Consider the following 23,549-nt stretch of genomic DNA (forward strand, 5'->3'; position numbering starts at 1 on the left):
AATTTTGTCGATTTCTTTTTCGTCTGTGTGATTAATAGAGAAAGAACAGAGCGAAGTTATACATTGGCATTATAATACAATTAATAGTACCTACGTTAATCCGTGACTTTAATAAACTACTACAGTTTGTCTACTATATTAACAACTTGACACTTTGACAGTCCCAACACTACTTAGTAAGAAATCAATACAAAGCAAAAACATGTGTCAAATCTGTCAAAAACAAATACTCGCCGGGTGTCGAGCGATTTTTATCCTCAAAAACATCAAAATATTGTGAAAATAAATCTAAATACTATTGCAATAATGGATTTTACTCCCGAATTGTCGGCGTTTCAGGGCTCGATTATATCAGCAGACAACGTGCATCAGTTTTCAAAATTATCTTCGAAAGGCGGTAAATTTACTTTTGTGCTTAATATATTTAGATATTTTCAAAATATTTTCCCATAAATACATAAATGAATCAGTTTGTATATAAATAATAAATATCTGTGTAATCTTCTAATCGCTGTTTACTGTTGGTTGCAGGTAATGAAGAAAAAATAAAGTTTGTCATACAACACATCTTAAAATTTTTAAAATCAGCAAAATATGTAAATGAAGATGGAATAATAGATACTATGGTACCAACTATGAGGAAATTTGCAATGTATATTGTTTTAAATGCAGATTTACCAGTACTAGAAGACATGATGGATGTCACTGGGATAGAGCCCTTAATATGGTCAATACCAACTGTGAAGAAACACCTTATGTGTGAATTGATGTGGCATTTATATATGGAACCATTTATCTATGAAATAATTCCTAACTGTTGGCCACAGTTAGGACTAGAGGTTGCCGAAGCTTTCCTAGAAAACTTCAAATACTTTAGCCCAACTGATAGTCTATTTAAGTTGTACAAACTATCTGCAGCCTGCTATGCTCTTATCTGTAGACTAGCTTGCTTCAAGTTTGATGATGATGTTGCATCAAATATATTAACAACTGCCTTTGAGACTTTGCAAAAATATCTAAAGTATTTTACCAATCCACCAAATAAACATAGGTTAGATACATTAAGAAGTGATGAAGTATACAAGTATAAGGGGAACCGCCTCAAGGCCATGTTGTATTTAGTCAATGATTGCTGCAATGTGTTCACACAGAAAGTGATTCCCAATCGTGATGATGTCATATACAAGCTGACTTACAATGAAGACTATCTGAAAAACACTTCATACAAAGTCTGTGAAAGTCCCAACAAACTGGTTTTAGAGTTTGTAAACAACAGTAATGTGTTCTTATTGGATATTTTCAAAGAGGTTGTAATGGATGTGAGTGTGGACATATTCTGTGCTTGGAGTGAGTACGAAGAGGATGGCAAGAGTGTGCAGCAAGTTATAGGAGAACTGTGTGACAAAGTACTGAAAAAGTTGGAAAGTATTAGCTCTATAGCAGAACATCCTGTTGTCCCTATGATACAGGTCATGGCTCGCAAACCTACCGATATAAATGATATAATCAACTCTACAGACACTGAGACCATAGTCAGCAAGATAGATAAGGACGATGGAGAGTCTCCAGCTTGGATACATGCTCTAGTCAACAAAGAGGGACTGTGTCAAGATCTACAGCTTGTTAACTTCATAAAGTCTAATATGACCTTATTTACTGAAGAAGAGTGTTTCAAGTTATTCATGAAGTTTCATGAAAGTAATATTGAAGATACAGGACTTGTTAACAGAATAAAAATAGGATTGTTTAATGGATGCAATGTAGATGATAAGTATAAACTACTAAAAGTTCACTTCCGGGATAAAATCTTAGTAAATACTATGATAGCTAGTGAAGACTTTGAGCTGGAACTAAATGAAATGTTCAACAAATTTATTGCAGATGCGAATGCTGACTTTACAGAGGTTTTGAGTGTATTTTTCCAAAATCCTCAGAAAGTGTATCATAGAATCTTTGGTTTAGTTTCCCAAAACGGAGAGTTAAAAGACTCAATGCTGAAAGTCATGACATTAATAAAAGACTACACGAAATATTGCTACAGCACTGAAACAGAACCATGTATGATAAAAAGTTTGAAGTGTGTTCTGAACAACCACCAAGAGAAAAAGTATTACGACAATATAGTCAAATTCATTTGTATTTTGAAGAATGCTGAAGTCATTTCCAGTTCACAGCTGCTGATGTTTGTTATAATGCCAAATATCCACAATGCACTTGTGACAGAAAATATGAAGAAAATGTACTATCAAGTGCAATTATTAACTGAAGCATACCCAATAGAGCAGGTGTTAGCGGAGTATAGGGCACCAATGCTCGTAGTCATGGGCCAAGTGATGGAGATGGGACGGTTACGAAACCTTGGAACGTTTCAAATTCATGCTCTACAAACATTACAGATTGCAATACAGTTCCAAAAATCCTTGATGGAAACTTACAGCAATAATATACCAGGTAGGAAAATCAGCTTTTGATTAAACTTATACTTGGTTTTGTAGTTTTTTCAGCATACTCTTGCAGTTTTCCGCGGCGCCCCAAAATAGTTTTACCTGATGTAAACAACTACTGTCTCTTAACTACTCTTTATTTTTAACCCCTTACTGTCGCACTGCAGGGCAAGGGTTTCCTCCCAAATGCAGAGGGGGTTAGGCCGCGAGGCCACCACGCTGGCCAAGTGCGGGGTGGGGACTACTGTGTCGTTGATAATAAACAGGCCTAATTATTAAAAAAACTCAACTCTAAAATAAGATAACATCACGACTTTTATTTCAGGCACCGATGGTAGCTGGTTGCGGCACAAGATACGAGAATTAAACCTCCATCCTCTAAACTTTTATTACTTCAGGAATTTATGGAATGTGGATAACAGATGTTTTTTCGAATCCATTACTGAGATGCGTGTTCATAAGAACTGCAATCTAAATCTTCTCACTTTACAACTAACTCAGGTAAAAATATAATTTATATCTTTTTAGCAAACAAAAACCTGCGTCTCTAGTCTGTCTTGTATTTTCCTTCGCAGCTTGTTGTTACCTCCGCTAATGAAAAAGATTACCAGCTCCAACATTATCTTTAAAACATTCAAGTATGTAGGGAATCGGTTGAAAATAAACCTAAGTCAGATCTATATTATCAAGTATCTCCATGCAAAATGTTGTCGAAAACGGCTTACGGCTTAGCAGTGAAAGCGCATTCGACAAACAGAATGGAGAATGTTACCAAATTTTGATTTTTAGCATTCCATATTCTCGTTTAAAAATAAAAAATACTGGTGAAAGAATTACTTCGATACGTCAATTAGTTTTCGATTTATAAGCAAAACAAGTTGTAACCGCACGACGCTAGCTCTCGGTGACGGTGTGACGTCACTTTACACTTGCTCAGTCTGGCTCACACAGTTCGCTTGCGGTCGCGCGCTCGGTGCGTTGAAATTATTCCTAAATACTTTTAAAAATGTCCAATTTTAATACTAGGAAATCATATGTTGTGCCTAAATGTAATTTAATTTTATGTAGATAAGTACATAAGTAATAATAAATAACTTCATCTTATAATGAAACAATTTCTAATCGGATTGATCGCGAGTTTATTGATTTTACTGTGGCAGGAAAAATGTAAAATCAATAAGTACGCGATTATTTCGGTTAAAAATTGTTTCATTATAATATGCAGTGATTGTAAATATCTAACATATTACTAATATGTATAATATATACTAGAAACCGCCTGCGACTTCGTCCGCATGGAAACCCTTCCCGCGTAAATCCCGATCCTTCGGCAACTCCGGGATAAAAAGTAGTCTATGCGTTATTCTGGGTCTTCAGCTACCTATATATCAAGTTTCATCGTAATAGGTTCAGTCAAATTTGCGTGAAAGAGTAACAAACATCCATACATACGTACATACTTACATACATACATACGTACATACATACATACACACATACATACATACATACATACATACATACATACATACATACATACATACATACATACATACATACGTACGTACATACATACATACATACATACATACGTACGTACGTACACACATACGTACATACATACATACATACATACGTACATACCTACGTACCTACATACAATGACATACATATGTACATTCTCACAAACTTTCACATTTATAATATTAAGTAGGATTTCGGAGGCAACAAAACCTCTATTTATTTCACAAATAATTCGTAACCATTATTTCATTTATTTTAGGAGATTATCCGATTGCCCTTTTTCAAATCCTTTATCCATTTTATTAATCTTATAGTATTTACTATTATTATAAGTTATTTTATACATAAGCGGAAGAAAACACAACAAAAACTACGCAAGCTATTACACCTACAACAACGATTGGCGACTTAATACTAAGCGGAACGCGGCCCGCGCGGCGCGGTAATGTAGTATGACGTCACAGCCGCTCATGCGCCCGTTAGCGGGACTCGATATTTTTCGACACTTTGAATGCTTATAAAATCAAAACTATTTGGTATTTTTGACTGAAACAAAAACTAGTTTATATGTATACATACAGGCTATACTGTGTCAAAATTTAAAGCGATTTGGCATACCTAGTAACATTCTCCATTACGCATTTATAATATTATATACAGTATAGATTACGCATGAGACCATTCTTCATATCACTCTTACCCGATTTCAGATAATACCTTGGGCTATCTTAGAGGAATGGACAGAGATATGGGACGACCTGATCAGAGCGGATATTTCAGAGCACGATACATTGCGTCTGTACACGTCAGCTATGGAACTGTTGAACCGAACAGTAGAAGAACATCGAACGAAAAGCACGCGGGCCTGTCTGTTCTACTGCTATAATAACTTCATGCACATAATCCGGGTAAGTAATGACTTATTAATTAGTTGCTTTATTTACTGCTGTAACAAAATTTCCCTTAACGCTCATATTTAAAACTAGCTGAACAGAGCAACTTCGCTTGCGTCACATAAGAAAGATTGGGTCATAATTTTCCCCGTTTTTGCAACATTTTTCGTTGCTAATGACCATAGTGTTATATAGCCTAAAGCCTTCCTCGATAAATGGTCTATTCAACACAAAAAAAAAATTAACCAGTAGTTCCTGAGATTAGCGCGTTCAAACAAACAAGTAAACAGACTCTTCAGCTTTATAATATTAGTATAGATTTTGATTTGTATGACCGATTTTAAAACTTATTTTTAATCAATATTATGAGTGATCCCAGTTTGATGAGTTGCACGTTATCATGTTAAAGCAAGATCGCCTAACGAATCGTACTACTTCCGATCTAACGTGCGTACTCGTACGTACACGTGCACGTATACGGCCGGATGCAACCATTAGAGAAGCGTGGACTGTAAAAATTGTATTGAAGCAAATATTTCTTTGGTTACACTTTTTTTTCAACACCCGCACTACGAAGAAAGACAACTCCCGCACTAAGAATTGCTCTTGTGTCGCGGGGACTTTTACAAACATATAAACAACGGACGCAAAGCACAACCAGACCGGAAACAATTATTTGTGGATCGCACAAAAAATTGCTCCGTGTGGGAATCGAACCCACGACCTCCCGACGCAGTGGTGTTGGCGTGGTGACCTAAACCACTGCGGCACGGAGGCAATCAGACCGTGAACCTTACTAATTAAATCGTTTTTTTATTACAGTACAAGTACTTAAAGGAGCCGCTTGCAGACTCTCAAGTGAAGAATTGCATCACTTCCCTGTCACAAATACTTAAGATATCAAACTCACAAGACGTTACAGAAATAGAGACATTAATCACTCCACTGTTAGCATATTTAGCAGAGAAGAAAGCAGACTATACTGTCAGCATTCATAGACATTTTACCGATACTAGATACTTAAGTATATTGAATAAGTTTCTCCCTGAAACTGAGCAAGCATCTTAAATCTATAATTATCATTTGTTTATAGATGTCTTGAAACTTTTGAAGATTGTTGAATTGTTTTATTTTACCAGTTGTTTTGTTTGAACAGGAACTAATTAATGATGCGTATAGATATGCACAATTTAGCATACAGTGAGAAATTACCGCCTAAAGATTTGGTCGTTCGTACACAAGTCTCTCCGATGCTTAGCAATTTTACAATCCATTGAGGTTCGTAATTCGTCCCGCAACCGAATTTGTTTCCATTAGACACCTGCATACCCTTTTGTAAGAACGGCCTTGTTCATTTTGGATACTTATCATTTGTACAAATTGGAACAATTTCTAATTCACACAAATCCCGACATGTCTGCATCTGTATCTATTCTTGTAACGCGAATAGGGAATGTCCTATTCGCGCTACGAGAACGACGCATGGAATATTACATTGCGTAGATCTATACGTACCATTTTATGTTATTAAATACTCAATAAATTATAGAAACATTGTACAAACAAGTTTCACAAATACTGACTATCTAAAAATAAAACCTTTTGTAAATATCACAGACAGATAGATACCTATGTAATATAATGTGTATTGAAATCAGTGTTTTGTCTTTCTCATTTAAGCAAGTAGATTTGGTAAGCAAGTGATTGTTTGAACTGTAGGACCCTATTTTGATACTCCGTGGAGAAAATTTGCATAAGAAACAGAAAATTAGGGGGCTATCACGTATCTCAGTTGACAACTTTTTGAAAGCCACTATGCTGTATGTTTACATACATGGTTTTCTCCCGTAGATTGTAAAGATTAACACGTTACGTCAACAATTTGACGTACACTCGTTGTCAATTGACGTGATAACCCCGCAGAAATGCTTCACACAGTCTTATGTAATTGGAACCTTGTACACGTGTACACTGTTATATATTTTAATACTTTTGTTCATTACTATAGATTCTTTTACCTACCATGAAAGCACAGCTCTAGTTATGTTACATATGTATGAAGTAAAGTAAAAGGTTAAAAATAAAATAATCAAATTTTCCATATTCAATATATTTATTAAACGTAAACTTTACAAAAGTTACATTCAAACGTAACAACAATCTTGAAATGATAATATTTATAGACAATACAGTTACTCGGAATATACCTTACAAGTATATTAGAAAACTGTCTGTTTTACTTTTTTATCGATTAGTATTAAGCTAAGCTGCGCTGTACAATGCTGTCAATAGTCTGACAACTTGGTAGAGGGTCTTGTATGCAAGTTTCGAGGTTGGCGGAGGTATACACAATTCGGATTTTGATCGCATGCATACGGTTTATGTAACGGACGTCTGCTTTTTTTATTAAAAACATAACTTTTTAGAAAGACAAATAATATAATAGACAATGATTTTCATAAATCGAGCATGTCAATAACCTCTACTAAGTTGTCAGCTTTGTCACCTATGTTTTGTATAATAAAGGGTAAGCAAATACATCTACGTTATTTTATGAAAACAAAGCGATATTAAAAACGAAGTAAGACCGTAAGTGATTCTGCTTCGTGTCTATTATTTGCAAGTTAAAAATACTTTTTTAAGTAGTTTTGAATAAGAGATGCACAGCACAGCTTAGCTTAATAATGGTTAAGAAACCATAGATCAATATTCATTACCATTTTCATCATGTTCATACAACACGACTCAGAGCTAAGCGGTACTTAGCTGTGTGTTGTATTTAGCCACAAACAATATTACATAAATCCCGTACAAAAACGCGCGTCCCTATTGTTAAAAAGTACTTAAAAGAATATTTATATACTATAGATAGATTGCCCGACCACTTAGTAAAGAGCCCCGTATAGAAGTTGTAGATGGCAGAAGAATAAATTATCATTAGACAACTCACACACGGTCATCCGATTTCAAACTAAACAGAGCTTGTGTATCCTTATATAATGTTAAATACATAAGTATTTATATATTTACGACCAGGCTCACAACAGAAAATGGTGCTCAGCACACAAATATTTGTCCCGAGTGGGATTCGAACCTACCACATGCGGCGGTTAGTGTCGAGGTAACTGCGCAATATGTGCAGGTGAATCAACATTTTCAGTTAATTGTGTCAGTTACCTGCTGGCTTATTTAGCAGGCGGTTGCCCACATAGTTAAATCTTGGACATACACTGAATTATTTTTTATTATTACACACATCATGCAAGCCCTGGGCTCTTAACTAAGTTGTGGCTTATAGATGTTTTGCTACTATATTTATTTCTATTAAGACCTGATAAAATCTACAATAAATCTTACTTTTTCGTAGTAGAGTGTCTAGACGTATAGTACTTAGTACCTATACAAATAGACTGGCAAGATATTTATTATATTACTTGTGCCTGGTTATTTCTTATTAAATACGTAAATAAAAAAATATTTGTTTTTTTTATCCGCCTAAAGAAACTGTAGAATAAATACCATCTTATTACCGCTTCTAGTTGCTAAAAAGCACCAAGTACTCCTAAATAAATATCGGAAAGCATATAAAGTGGATTTTAACAGAATTTTATCTGTTATTTATCTATCAAATAGGCTATCCAACACTTATCCGTAAGTCGTGGAACTAGACATTAATATCTTTTGTTCACATGGTTGTATCTGCGCTTAACCTGAGCATTAGATCCCTTATTGTAGTTGCCGCAATAGCGACCGAGCTGCTTACACCTCTGGCACAAATCACTTGAATGTTCTTTGTCATAACCGTCGCTTCGCCTTACGTCTGACGGACGAACTTCTCTCTGAAAAATACAAAGATTTCAAGCGTATAATATGTTTACTGTCTGGTGTCTGTGTCTGTTTTCCTCGAAGGTGCAGGCGCGTATGTTACACACGTGTTTCGCCATTTACGGCATTGACAATGTTAGTCCAATATCATAGGGGGCTCTGTCTGTTGCTAAGTATATAGATACTGGGCACGTTACCAAACTTTTATTGAAATAAATAGAAATAAGAAGAACCCAATAGCACCTTTGCGCGGAAATCGAGCTCGAGATGATATTAATATTTTGTACAACTAGTGCGCGGCATCCCGTAGGCCGTTTACTCGTGTACGCTATTGCACCGTCGCAGAGGCGATGTTGCCATGTTATGAAAAACAAGATAACTATTTTTAATATGTTAGATAAGAGTTTATATTCTACGTACCTGGTTCCTGGGGTATACCCTTGAGTTACAATCTTTGCAGATTTGATAAGTATTCCGCCACGACAGAATGCTTCGCCAAAAGCGGCCGCAGTGCGAACAGGTAAACTCACCGTAACATGACATTTCAAGGTCCTAAAGAAGAAAAAAACATATTGATAATAATGTCCTCCTGGCGGCTACTGGCCGATATTCGGCCTCGGCAGCCACTTTAATTGAAACCGACTAACTGTGCAGTACTTTGTTTATAGTGTCCACTGGCCGAGTGTACAACTGATTGATACACTCTCTTCTCCCTTACTCTCATGCCGGTAGAGGAACGACCAGTCAGGCGGCAGGACATGCTCTCCAAGGCATCGATAATAATAATTAATTGATGAAATACTACAAGGCACGTAGGTAATAATATTATGGATCATACAAGTATCGTTCTGTGTGGAAATCGATTCCATAACACACTCGCATACGTAGGTTCTATTATAGTGCCGCGGACATCGTGACCGACCACCAAGGATGTAAAAGTACCTAAATTATATTTTTAATCAAGTATTAAATATGGTAGTGCAGGCTTATACATACATTCTGTACATTGCGACCACCGCGTTGGCCACGACCACGATTACGATCGACAACAACGGCAGTGTTGATCACGATCGGTCTGCTATCAGGAAGTGGAGCTGGTTTCCTTGCAGAGCTTCTTCTCGGAACACTTTCATCATCCTGAAAGTAAACAAAAATATATAATTAGTAGATACCTAACACTAACCTTTTTGTTAATTATAAGATGTTGATAATGTTAATTCTAAGCAGGTAATTGCAGTTTATAAATTGGAGATCCTACGTTTAGCAACTTTAGTTGCCGATTTCATGTTTACGACATATCCACACATAAGTGAAATATTAGTCGGAAATAGATAATATACATACTAGATTATAGTAATAGGTACTTTATTATATGTTAAGGTAATCGATTTATCGAACCACAACGTTATTCATATACTTATTTGTATCTAACGGTTGGTGTTTATCACAATAAATTCAATGTTACACTTACCTGAATCGAGCAACAGGATCCCATTTCGCGCTTGTTTTCAACTCACTTCTCAGCCGAAACTAGTGTCGAATGTTAGCGTTGTAGATTTACAACCGACGCTATTTCAACTGTGCAGTAATTTTTTTTCACGATCCTAATAAACAGTAAATGTTTCTATAATTAAGTTCAGTAGGTAAGTGTTTTACAAAACTCGTACTTTTAAATAACTTTACAAAAACGATTTTGATTTCATAAACTTAAGCTAAATATTGTTAATAATAATCAAACAACTGTTTATATTTTTCTGAACACGTAAACAAGAAGGTACCTATTGCCTACTAATTACACATGTCACAAAACACTAAGTAATTATAGTAAGCACCATTTAATTGGAATAATCAATTCACGACTAAATCTTTTGATAAACAAACGTAGTTTTATAATACGAGTAGTGATTCCCCTAGCTGTAGACAATAAAATTAAGTGGCATACTATACACCAATACGTAGCTGTACCTATTAATTGAGTCTAGCAATAATAGTAAAGTGTCTACGTTCTAACTTCGTAAAAGAACCTGCCTACATCCTCACGGAATACACATCCTGAATTCAGCTGAATTCATTTTGAGGTAAAAAGCAAGTCCATTCACCAGTTGATGTAGAATAAAATTCACAAAAAATGCTTTAAATCTAACAGCGTACTTACGTTAAAATTACAAATAACGACGGCACTTTTAAAAAATCCGCAATTAGCTTGCACTGCAGAGAATTCACGTCTAACGCCAACATTGCCGATCACCACAACTCGAGATCTAAAATGCTTGTTCTTAATTCTTGTTTGTTTTGTTTATTACCTTCAAGTTTAAAAGTTAACAAAAGTTGTAGGTACTGTTAAAAAAAATGTTTTGTAGGTAGGTACCTACTTATCAAAAGAAGATAGCAACAATAGACATAGTTTTGACGGCCGTTAACCAGATGTGGAAGTTTGATATTGTACAAGTACCCACATGTTGATAGCTTTCAGTTTTTTTTATTGTCCGTTGTACTACTCTAGGGGCTCGCATCTTTGAGCGTTTTATTGTCTTTAGAAAAGGGACTGACAAAAAAATAAGGAGCTGTAAATGTGTTTTTTTTTACCATGCCGTTTTTATCTATCTATTCAAGGTTCGTCAAAAATATTCTTACTTTCTCATTCAAATTACGGTGTTAGAGCCATAGTTAGTACAGCCACTATTAAACCTTTGCAGTTCGACTATAAATTGAACTCATAGCATAGAAGATATTATTATCCATGATTACAGAAATGTCTACTTCATAAAATTGACAATTAAATTATAGTAACAATAACAACATTACAGTATTGTTAGTTTATTTAAATTTTATTAAATAATGTTTCTTTATACTATTTCGTTTTGCAACTGTGATGAGCCCGATCCTAAGGATAGTTTTAACGAAGATGGGTTTCCGAGTTCTGATCAAATCTGGGGGATGATAGGCACTATCGTAGCCACTGTAGCTTGTTGGTTTATGTATACTAGAGTAAGTAAACCCACTAACATATCTTTACAAGGTGATTTAATCTGCTATCCTATTAGTGTTGAATATTATGGTACATGTGTACGAGCAAATACACCTTCAAAACCGTGTATAGAGACTGTATACCCTTACAAGACCACGAAGGTTTCTATTCTCTTCAGTTCACAATATTAAATTAGTTATTGCATGTCCTGTCCTCCCGTCAGGTGAAAATTAGCCGAGGAAGATACAGGGACCTACACGAGATACGCCCTTCAACGCAGAAACCAAGAATCACAACTACACGGCGGGGATACAACTTAAAGTAGTTAGAAATAACACCAAATAATATAGAAATATACTTTATTCTTAATAATAATATGGCTTCATTGCATAAAATATAAATGTAGAAAAATATAATGTCAATTTAGTTACCCATACACCTTTGCAACAAATATAAAATAACAAAAATATAGGCGATTCATCAATAATATAATTAAGCTATATTAACTAGTACGTGTCGTTAAGTAAGAACATCGTGTCCCTGGAATATTTCTTGCAGTCTTGTAGTAAATATTTGTATTCATCTTGAACCTGTCCCCTTTTGAGCAAATATACCAAAATGTATTGGTACGGAAATACGGGGACGTTATGGCGGGCGAAGAATCGGAGTTTTACTCTCTCAATAATCTTCATATCGACGAAACAATAGTCTGCCGTGCAGCAACTGCCCGGAGTCCTGGAAACACATTTCTTGTTAAATATTAAAATAATACGAGTGCTTGTTATCAAGGTACTTATAAATTTTGACCATAAATGTTGGGCAGCGGCATAAAATCATGCTGTTGGATCATTGCATAGTAACAACTTTGACACTAGGTTGACCACTAACCATACGACAAACAACAACAACATTGCATAGTATTGTATGTTATTTGCATCAAACTCATTTTAACGTCTATAACTGTGCACATAGGAGACAGTTCTCTCAAATTGTTACGTCGTCGAATGACTCAAGATGCTGCTGCCCCCTGTTTGTAGTCGTCTGAAATTTAATGCAGAAAATACAAATAATATAATCATGTACCTTGGGTCGTAAGTAACAGGCTTTGCCTTAAGAGTTTTGAATATCATCTGATAATATTGCCTGTACTTCCTCTTCATGATAAGTACTATTTGTTTCCCTTCGAAAGGGTACTTGGCGCTGAGTGCATCTAACTCAAGGTGCCAGTACACCGCCGCCTTCGCTACTTCCACGCTCGTTGTGTCTATTTCTAGAATTTTAGGGTGTTTTAACCATTCGTATAGACATTCCTGAAAATTAGAAGTATTTTATTAATCATTGATACGACACACTGATTAAGGTGCCTGGTAATTTTTTTTTTATATATATCAACGCGATCTACGGTTACCACGCGAAGCGCAGTGGTTGTTTGAGAGTTAAAATAGGATCTTTCGGAGTCTAAAACGTCATACACGGCGATCGTGTTTAGGTAAAAAGAACTCTAATTTGTCACTCAATAGGAAATACGATCTGTTTTCTCCTACGAGTGACGGCAGCACTCAGAATGTACGCGCTCATTTGATATACGTTGTATAGCGTCCTTACTTGCATGTATTATCAAATCGAAATTGCTTTCACAAGATCGAACAATAAGCCTCAAGTGTTGTTTAGTTTCTAAGCGCGTTGTTAAGCCACGTGAACTATTCTCTTGACAAGAGCCCGATAGCATGACGATAGCTATAAGTTCAGAAAGCTGTCGTCATGCGATAGATCTATAACTATCTACAGAAGTTTTTGCAGGAAATCTTGCAAAAAAATAACGTATCGATTTCGATATTTGTATGGAAATTGAATAATCGCCTTATTTTGATAGCACCAACTATTTCTATTTACCTTCGAATGCTTACTTTTAGTCAGAACTTCGAACTAAAAGTCAAGAATCGGCAGTACGAGCCTTTGATTTGTCATACGGTAATGTAAAATTCGTAAGCTGGGAGGTAGTTCATCTAGAGCACCCGTTTGACTAGCACCTGCCAAATACACATATATTGATGGGTGACTTTCGTGATCTAGGCTACGTGTTTTTCGTCAAGGTGTTATTCGAATGGATGCCCTAGATTGACTTCCTCTAAGCTGGCTATCGACACAATTAGTTCAAGGTGTTACTAATTTACGATACGAGAGTATGCATGTATCGAAGATCGGTTCAGTCCGTTACGATTACAGTTATTTCAAGGGTGGACTGTGTTTGTGAAGAATGAAATGTAATGCTCAACAATGCGATAAGCTTATTATTCTAACAGCCAGTCTTGATAGAGGTCTCAAGTTACTTGTACAAGATATAATAATACTTTTACAATTTGACATACTCGTAATAATAAACGTCGTGTTAGTTACGACCTATTGTTTAGTAAAAAGCCTCCACAACCTAACTACATTTGGGAACCAGCGAATCTATCGCGTTTTTGACTGATAATTTTAAATACATAATTTAGTGGCTTTTTCGTAACTGATATATAAACTTTCTAATATATAATGAATCAGGAAGCAGTCAAAATTCTGTTTTATTTAGTTAACCGATACTTATCGAAAGGTGTATATTTTTTTAACCCAGCACAGCCCCACTACCGGGCAAGAGTGTCCCGGAAGAAGTAAGACTTTGAGTCCATCACGCTGGGCAAGTGCGTGTCGGAACTTTGGCACTAAATTGGACAGAGAATATTTAAATATTAAAATAGATACCTGTAAGAACTTCTTGCATCTAAAACTGTCGTATATAAAGCTGGCGGTGATCAGCCACTTGCCGGTCGCGAGGGCGCACACCATCATGCCCGTGAACGTGTCGTTTGGCAACACTGCTATAAAATGTGTTGCCAACATCTCCATTTTTGTGTTTTCTGCGACGACCCCACCCAATTCGTTGATCATCGCTATAATTCTGTCGCGATTCTGTAGAAATAACAATGACAAATGATGTATCTATTTCAATGTTGTCTTTTTTATAATGGTGTCCACACACAGTCGGCGTCTTGAAGTACCCAGCCTGATTGCTTTGATATAAAGAGCTGCAGACATCAAATCGTCGACTTTGTGTAGACTCCCCTTATTGTAGAAATGTTTGACTTACATTGAGATTCTCTGATAGCATGAAGATCTTCTTCTCACAAGCACATATCAAGTTCTGTTTCAACTTCCATGACTCCTCAGAAGTGCCACTTGGAGAGTGATAGTCACTGTCTGAAAACATAACAAAAATTTTATAAAAATATATATTTACCTACTAATGGTCTCCCACCATTAGTAGGCTCCACATTGCTGCAGAAACACTAAACAATATGCCATTGTAAATGCCACCAAATTCTGGGTGGAAGTGTTATATGACTGCTGATTACAAGGCTCTATTCTTATGATGGGCAAAGTGTCATTAAGCTTTTTAATTTATATTAATATAGTATCCCAGAGTTTTGTATGTATATTGTAAATACTTTTTCTCTATAACATGGAACCGACATGGCAAAGGGCGAAAAACAGGTGTATTACATAAACCTTTGCCTCTTTGAGTATAAGAGATGTAAATTAGTAAGAAATTAAAATAAAATACACAAATATTATTTACCAGAGGTCAGTTCAGGCAATGTAGCTTGTATTTTAGTAGAAACCTGCATTTTGTTCTTTATTGGGCTGTATCCAGTTGCTTTCTTCTTAAGCTTGTAGTTTTGTATGTATTTCTGGAATGGCAGGTAGTTGGCAGTCTTCTCTTTACCAGACTCTATCAACTTGCGGAAACTGACCTTCTTGGGAGTACTCTGTCTACTGAAAGTTCTAATAAACATTGTAACAGTTAGAATTATTGCAGCAACATAAAAATATATTTTCTAAGCTGAATATATTTGATGCTAGCAGATAGAAGAGAATTTCTAAATAGTAAAAAAGCCTGGTAACTAGGTATATAATAATTGTAGATATTTTTAATGAATATGTACATATGAAATATAAATAAAAGCTGTCCAAGTTCTGGAGTATTTATAGATGACTTAAAAAAGACCCCACTTATTTAGTAGAAACAATCTCATTAGCACACAATCATAAGTTATTCGAGCTCTGCCCCACATTTGAATAAATATTTTTTTTTACAGATACTTCTAATGAGATGCTTGAATAAAAGAAGAATTCCAAAAGTAATAGTATAGTCTTGGAGCAATGAAGCACAAGTTGTCCTATTAGTTAAAGCAAGAAAATATGTTAAAATATTGTTTGATATTTAGGCAAAGATCCCAGGCATGCCAACATTCAAATTGTAACTCACTCATTCCCCAACTTCGAAAAGAAATTTTTTAAAGGACTCGATGTGGGCGTTTCTTTCTGTTCAATCTTTTTATTACAATCAATTTCTTGATAAATATCCTCAACAGACCAACCTATTTGTCGTCGGACAGCCTTCGGTTTCCTTGTTTTGTCAAACGATGGCACAAAATCTACACAATCTTCTCCGGGGTCTTGGAAACATGTAGTGTAGAGGACTGATCTCTCATGTATGGAAACCTTGAAATGTGTTATTTTAACATGTTCCAAGTAAGCCAACTTGTCAGTGAATATGTCATGGCAGGCTGGACATACATAGTGATGGAGCTTCACATTTGTAGTACATCTGTTCAGATGTATAACATATTGGTCATACTGATCATACTTCTCATCACACAGTACACAAGTGATGTCCACATGTTCTGGAATATCAGGCAGTGGTTGTGTGACCCTTGGAGGTAGGGACTGTGTAGCTCTGACAGGCATGGCAGGTATAATATCAGATGCTACAAGAGTTTCATTACTGCTGGAGCGTTCCAACTGATTTTGTTCAATAGTACAAGTTGTCCTGCAAGTGTGTGTGCCTAACTTGCTATAGGACTCATTGCAACCTCCACACTTGATAGATTCAACATCACTGTCTGTCTCATCACTGGTCTCTTGAAAATCGTTTCCCGCCATGTTGTCTTTGAAGTAGTTCTGATCATTGTCCCCTTCAGCCGAGACATATTCCTCAATGGTACTGTCACCACAACCTTCATGCATGTGAAACTCTTTGTTGAATAAATCATTGTAATCACTCACTGAAGACTCGTTAAGACTGGCGTCTGATAACAACAATCACAATATAATTCTTAGTAAATAAACTAAAGTTACATTTCAAGTTCTTTCAGTCAATCTAAAGTTCTAAATCTTATAAGAAGAACTTACCTGGAAATTTCCTTAACAAGGTGTCAATTCTTTCACATTGTTGCTTGAATAAATACGCCGTACTTAAATTCTCTATACATGCTGTACACACACGGTCTGATAAACCATCACCTTCGAATATCTATAAAAAAACAAGGTCATGTAACAGATATGAAGGTATTGTGTACATAAATAGTGTAAACCGATGCATGTTTTTACTTGCTTTCCTGCACTTTAAACAGTTACAAAGTATCAACTTACTCGAATGCTGGTAAAAGACATAACCATCTCCGATAACCTGATGGAATCATCTTGTTCGAATATAGAACAAAACTCGCCAAGTTTTAAGCACAATCTACACTTCTGAAATCGAGAACCCATTTCCCATGAGTATTCTTATGGCACAAAGTATTCTGAAGGGCATTGCCCAATATTTACTTTAAATTTACGCCTACAAACGGTACTTTGTGGACATTAGTGGACATTGTGGACAATATCACGCGTTTCAAAATACTTCAAACGGTCGTTTTTAAAATTGACCCTTTGACATTAATTTTGGTGCTGCCATTTACAGCTATACTTGTATTAAATAAAATTACCAATAAACAAGAAAAAATACACCAATTCACCTGTATCCTAACATTAAAGAAATAATTAATTACCTAATACTTTATTTTATTTATTTAAATTCGAATTTACAATCACAGCTGATTTTGACATTTGTTTGACAACAAACGAAATGGTGCGAACGTGTGCTTGATCCCAGTGTGGAAGTGATTGAAGTAAACTTTTTATAGAGTGAAATAGTGTCTCCTTAGATATAAACTACTTTATTTTGCAAGTACTCTTCTTTGACTGTGTGTAAAAAGGAATAGTCCTAAGATTTTTTTGTAGTTTCCTTTTAGTAGGATTGTTTACATTGTTTTAATGTGAGAAATGGTGTAAATTTAATTATTTCGTTAATAATAATATATACACGAATGCATATTTCATAAACAAGATGCAACCAGAACTACACGTCGATCCTAATATTTACAAGAGACGTTTCCCTCGCTTCGATCGACCGAAAGTTATAGGTTACATTGGTTTGGAAAACTTGAAGTATGCCCGGCGTATATCTAACGGACGAGTACAGTATGACTTAAACTTGCATTTGGATAAAGCAATACACCGACCGGCAGATTTAGATGTAAAAATTACGGAACTGCTTAAGTTTTTGTTAGAACATGAAAGCAGACTGAACTTTCCTCTGGAGAACAGTCTAGATCGAGCTAAATTCTTCTGTTATCGAGGGCTCATGACTTGCGTAGCTTGCACACCATATGAAAATAGAGAACCATGGAAAATAGTAGCATTATTACATAAAGGCAATGTTTACTTGTGTGCAAGAGACACAGAGGAGAAAATTAACAGAAAACTGAATATGTCTGAAAGGGACAAGCAGTTTACTTCATGGGGATACAAGTTTGAACAATTTCTTTTGTCAGGTGAGATTTGTTTATGGAAATTTATATGTTGAATACTTAATAATTTAATTTTGTACAATATTAAAATAGGTAGGTACCTACTTAGTTTTCTGTTCCTCTTTTATAAGCTCTCTGTTAAATTTATTTTAGATAAAGTTTAAACTTTATTTATCTTGTACATTCTCAGAGGTATAAACATCAACTCATATGACTAGTATTGCAGAACATTTATTTCACTGTTAGTGTTAGAAAGAATGCACTAAAATTTATTTTCTTCTTTCAGATGAACCAGATTCTGTGCCGAACCCAGATGTGCCTGTAGATGAGAATGAGGAGTTTTCATTAGTATTTACAACACATTTGAACAATCACACAATAGTGTATGGAGCTGAGATGGATGGCATTAGGTGTGACAAAGGCCCTGTATCAAAACCTCCTATAGAAGATGGGCCTGATGCTCTTGTTGATTACTTTGCTACTAAGGAATTTGTGGAACTCAAAACAAACAGACATATTGAACATCCAAGGCAGGAAACTAGTTTTAGGTATAATATTGCATTACTTACACACACACTTAGAACTAATATAGCATAGTAGAGGAAATGGGGTGTCAAAATTATGAATAAAATAGGTATTTCTCATATTTAACTTAAATATTCTTTCTTTCTCTTGTATTGAATATTTAAATATTATTTCAACATAACAGGAATGGTTCAGTATTCTGTCTATTGTAGATTTTAAATTAATAAAAAATGCTTGCACTTTTTTCTGACAAAATTATCAAATTATTAGAGATTGGATAAAATGAGGTTTGTTTTTTTAATCTTGACCGTTTTGTAACTAATTTTTTTTACTTTTTCAGACGTTTCAAATCCAAGAAGTGGTGGTGCCAATCATTTCTTGTTGGCATTGATACAATATTGTGTGGCTTCCGGAATGATGATGGGATTGTGGAGGAATTGAGAATATGCGATGTCAGAGATATTGCCAAGAAGGCACAGGTAATTACACTTATTAAAATTGAATAATTTATGTAAACCATAACTTCTTTGCATTCATTTTATTGTTTTTTATCTTAAACCAAGTTTGTATTGACGCATCCCTTTCTCGTACGCTAATGTCGGTCGCGTACGTCAATCGAGCGAACCGTGGCGAAATATGCCGATATTGCATAGTAACATTTGCCATTCGCATTAGCATTGCTGTCCTGAGAGCCATAGAGCATTATGTACATTTGTACGCTCGAACGACGTTCGCGACTAACGTCAGCGTACGAGGAAATGAGTGCTTAGCGGCTATTATAGTGTTGCTTCTGAGCTTGTCAGTTTCATTCTTTTCAGACCTCCAACAAAAAATAGAACCGTATTCCTACATAATAGTAATAATATCTTCTTTAAAAATTTATTAATTTGTGTTTCTTTCTATTACAGAGGTTTTGGGATCCAAATGTCTGCTTTAATTTCCTTGACACTTTTTTGGTGTATGTGAAGAGATGCCTTGCAAGGAAGGTGAAACATATGTATGGGGACAAAGCACTGAACAATCTACAATCATTGCCATTGGTGACCATACTGTTTGAGTGGACACCCGGCATGCCTGTCCAAGTATCAGAGAATTATTCACATGATGATGATCCTGTACTCTTGCCGTGGTTTATAGAGAATTATGGGAGGAATGTTAGATAGCTCAAGCTCATTTAATTTTTAAGTTACCCATTATATATTGTTAAAGAAAATATGTAGGTAAGTATCTGCTGGAAAAACAATAAGGGTGTATGAAGAGAATGCGTTATATTTGCCACGCGGAGATGCGCAACGTCGTGAGGTGTACGTACGCATGTGCACGTGCACATAGGGAGGGTTGACGTGTGTTTATATTGCACTATATCCCTTCAACTGGCAGCGGCCATTTTGTAATATACCTATGCGTAAACTGGCAAGGGCCATTTAAAAATCATCGGATGTTTTGAGTAGTTGCCGAAAATCGTAAATACTTACGTACGATTTTGTATATACAATGATATAAAACGATATATTTTTGTAATCTTCTTTAAATTTCCTAACTGATCAATTTGTTTTCTTTGAATCTATAACAACTAATAAATAAACAAAAATAGTCAAATGTAACTAACTTATATATTTACCCAAATTTTGTTGAAATAGCCTTATGTATAATAAATAAAAGACGTTCCAGTGATACAAATATATTTTATATACAGTTTAATATACCTTTACCTCTAGTCTAGAAAATAAATATTAAGAAATATTATTTCAAAATTTTAACAAAATCGTGAGTTTCAACAATGGATAAAGCTATGATAGTATGGATACGCCACTTCAATATATATATATATTTTTTTGTATTAATTATGAGTGGTATGGACGGAAACATGTTATGACACAAAGCGCCACACTGCACTCCGGGCAATAGTAGTGCGTCCTTTTCTTGCATTGGACACAAGTACGTCTGCGGCGTTCTTTGCCTGTTTCAGCAAATTCCGTCTCGGCTGGGAAATGTGCCAGAGAATCTGGTGGTAATTTCGCTTTTTTTGTAAATGCTGTTGTCTCTGGCAATAGGTTTAGAAGCATGGTTTTCTAGAATTTTAAGTATAAGGTTTTGGCGAAAGGTACTATGTAGTTGTTGAGTTCTTATTTGTTCGGGGGAATATTTAAAAATTAAAAACGAATTAAGCACGCTCACATTAAGAAGCCTGCGAAAAAATTTTTTGTACCAGATGCTAGTTCGTTTCCGTTCTATCGGATACGCAGCTAGCATCTGGTCCTTTTTATCTACGCCCCCCATGCAGATATTATAATCCCTTACCAAATTGGGCTTTATGTAATTATTCATCTGGCTAACGGAGTCACCATGGTATGTCGAGATAAGGCCAATTTTGTTCTTATCTCGCCATACCATGATGTCAACATCTCCAGACGTGTAGCCTGAAATTTGTCCAGGGGTCATTTGGCTCTTGGTTAATTGCGTTAATTCTTGCGGTACAAATTGTCTATTAGTACGTAATGTACCTGCGCAATCAAAACCCAAAGATTTCAGTGTGCGGGCCAGTGCTGGTGAATTATAATAATTATCCATCCAAATCGTGTGGCCGCGGTGTTCCAGTCCTTGGAGAAGCTGCAAGACTGTGGATGGTATGCTGCCTGAAACAGGACTGTCCGCTGTGGCTGGTTGGCGGCCTGCGTGGACCTTAAATCTCCATAAATACCCAGTTTGGGACTCGCATACCTCATAAGTTTTTATACCTATGGACGCTGCTTTGTTTGGGATGTATTGGTTTATGTTTAGTAAACCCTTCCATTGCATTAGAGATTCATCTAGTGCTAAATTTTGGCCTAAAACATATAATGAGGAAAATTTTGTGTTCAAATGGTCTAAAATGGGTTGTATCTTTAATAATTTAGCCTGTGGACGAGATAACGCCGTACTTATCAGGCAATTATTTTGGAAATGGAGACACCTCGATAATAATTGGAAGCGACGTAGTGCCATATGCACTCGGAAGCCTGGTGTTGCAAATACATCGAGTTTGGTGCTCCAATAGTCTTCTATCCGTGCTTTGACCACCATGCCCATCGCCAAAATAATTGCTAAATAAACATATATCTCGTCCACATTAGTATCAGTCCATGATGCGATACGGCTACAGGGACCTAAGCTCCCAGAATTGATTAATTGCTGGGTGTATTGTTGGGCATAAATATTTGTCTGATTTACTATATTTTGTATTATTTCTTGGTCCCATATAGCTGTAAAAGAATCATAGGGCGTATCATAATTAAAAAGTGCTCCCGGTTTTAATGGTGGTGAGAACTTTTCCCGCCGTTCAACCGACAAATTTGAATCGACGTCAAAATTTCTCCACCTGAAATCAAAAATATCCCTAGGCATAAAACTAGGCCCAGTTGACGTAGTGAGTCCCTGTCTGGCTGAGGTAGGCGTGCGCGAGTCTTCATTTTTATCTTCATCGTCTTGTGCAAACATTTCCCAGTTGGCTCTGGGTATAAATGGCTGAGCTATTGTATCGTTTTCAGGGTCATCTTCATCATCTGTTTCTCCTTCACTCCCTAGAAATAAAAGATAATAAGCTTTCTTATTCGAAGGACAATTCCAGTAAAAATATAATTGGTAAAAGAATAACACCAACCGTAATTTATAATATCTTCATCCCTGAGAGGAAGACGAGAGCGCTTTTTGTGGCTTTGCGACGGTGAGTTTTTTATTTTGAGTTTAAATTTTGATTTTTGCGGTGAGTTTTCGATAGATCTAAAAAATAAAATTATAGCTTAGTAGGAAGGTTTTAACAAACAGAGGATGTACAACACGCAGCATACGTAGGCATTCAGCTAGCTAGCTAAGATGACGATTTTTATACGTAAAATCCCTCTCAATTGATAAAAAGTCAACAAAAATTCTGTGCTTCCATATATTTTTTCAGAAATGCCTTCGATTTCTCCAGGATCCCATCATCAGATCCTGAGTTCCTTCCTATGGGACCACCTGTGGAACTTACTCTTTCAAATAAAAAAGAATTTTGTTTTTTTAAAAAATATATTTTATATATAATTATATCTTTCAAATAAAAAAAAATATTATTCCAGCCGTTTAGAAATGATCGCTGAACATATATAAAAAAAAAATATCGCGACGAATTGAGAACCTCCTCCTTTTTTGAAGTCGGTTAAAAACATTAAAAATATTCGTGCGCCACATGCATATTAACGCAACGTTGCGTCGCGTCGTATCAAAACATGCTTGTAGCCTTGTACCGATACTGGCAAGCGATCGGGGCCCGGCAAGGTGGGCACTCGATTGTTTTGAAAACATATTACACACAAATCAAAGCGTATTTAGGCTTGTTTTAAATTAAAATAGCGAGATTATAGAGTAACGTTGCTGTTTTATCACATATACGAATGTTTACAAATGAATTTTATTATTAAAATTGGTATGATTCGTCCATACAAAATGTCGAACATTAGTATTGGCAAAATAAATACGCTGAGTTTTGATAAAATGTAGTCACTAATGTTCTATGAGTAGTTAAATATACGGTATTTACTATAAACTACTTACCCTTCCATGTTTCTCCTGCTCATATACCTAAATTATTTTTTATTTAAAACACTCACACCACAAACACTTAGCACTCGACGCGAAAGCGAATTGTAAACAATTGATATTGGGCTTTAAAGTTTGTAGT

The 23,549-nt window shown here is 35.6% G+C and overlaps 4 protein-coding genes across 4 annotated transcripts; 2 read left to right on the plus strand and 2 right to left on the minus strand.

Annotated features, from left to right (window-relative positions):
• Positions 1 to 202: 202 nt before the first annotated feature.
• LOC142980799 (uncharacterized) lies at positions 203 to 7,815 on the plus strand. Its single transcript, XM_076126367.1, has 5 exons — positions 203 to 397; positions 532 to 2,451; positions 2,770 to 2,945; positions 4,679 to 4,876; positions 5,684 to 7,815. Exons 1-5 carry the CDS (start codon positions 307 to 309, stop codon positions 5,927 to 5,929), a joined length of 2,631 nt encoding a protein of 876 aa, XP_075982482.1. The 5' UTR covers positions 203 to 306; the 3' UTR covers positions 5,930 to 7,815.
• Positions 7,816 to 7,825: 10 nt separating this feature from the next.
• Positions 7,826 to 10,981, minus strand: LOC142980845 (uncharacterized). The gene is made up of 5 exons (XM_076126396.1): positions 10,842 to 10,981; positions 10,158 to 10,290; positions 9,683 to 9,823; positions 9,107 to 9,238; positions 7,826 to 8,700 (listed from the first exon to the last, which is right to left on the minus strand). The coding sequence occupies exons 2-5, from the start codon at positions 10,179 to 10,181 to the stop codon at positions 8,533 to 8,535; spliced, it is 465 nt and encodes a 154-aa protein (XP_075982511.1). The 5' UTR covers positions 10,182 to 10,290; positions 10,842 to 10,981; the 3' UTR covers positions 7,826 to 8,532.
• A 1,015-nt stretch (positions 10,982 to 11,996) lies between these two features.
• Positions 11,997 to 17,421, minus strand: LOC142980815 (uncharacterized). The gene is made up of 8 exons (XM_076126368.1): positions 17,127 to 17,421; positions 16,887 to 17,007; positions 15,961 to 16,783; positions 15,271 to 15,476; positions 14,782 to 14,891; positions 14,397 to 14,603; positions 12,738 to 12,964; positions 11,997 to 12,389 (listed from the first exon to the last, which is right to left on the minus strand). Exons 1-8 carry the CDS (start codon positions 17,244 to 17,246, stop codon positions 12,161 to 12,163), a joined length of 2,043 nt encoding a protein of 680 aa, XP_075982483.1. The 5' UTR covers positions 17,247 to 17,421; the 3' UTR covers positions 11,997 to 12,160.
• Positions 17,422 to 17,617: 196 nt separating this feature from the next.
• Positions 17,618 to 20,563, plus strand: LOC142980839 (decapping and exoribonuclease protein-like). Its single transcript, XM_076126383.1, has 4 exons — positions 17,618 to 18,352; positions 18,615 to 18,876; positions 19,194 to 19,332; positions 19,762 to 20,563. Exons 1-4 carry the CDS (start codon positions 17,866 to 17,868, stop codon positions 20,014 to 20,016), a joined length of 1,143 nt encoding a protein of 380 aa, XP_075982498.1. The 5' UTR covers positions 17,618 to 17,865; the 3' UTR covers positions 20,017 to 20,563.
• Positions 20,564 to 23,549: the final 2,986 nt, after the last annotated feature.

This window comes from Anticarsia gemmatalis, chromosome 2 (assembly GCF_050436995.1).
Source record: "Anticarsia gemmatalis isolate Benzon Research Colony breed Stoneville strain chromosome 2, ilAntGemm2 primary, whole genome shotgun sequence".
Classification (NCBI taxonomy): Eukaryota; Metazoa; Arthropoda; class Insecta; order Lepidoptera; family Erebidae; genus Anticarsia; species Anticarsia gemmatalis.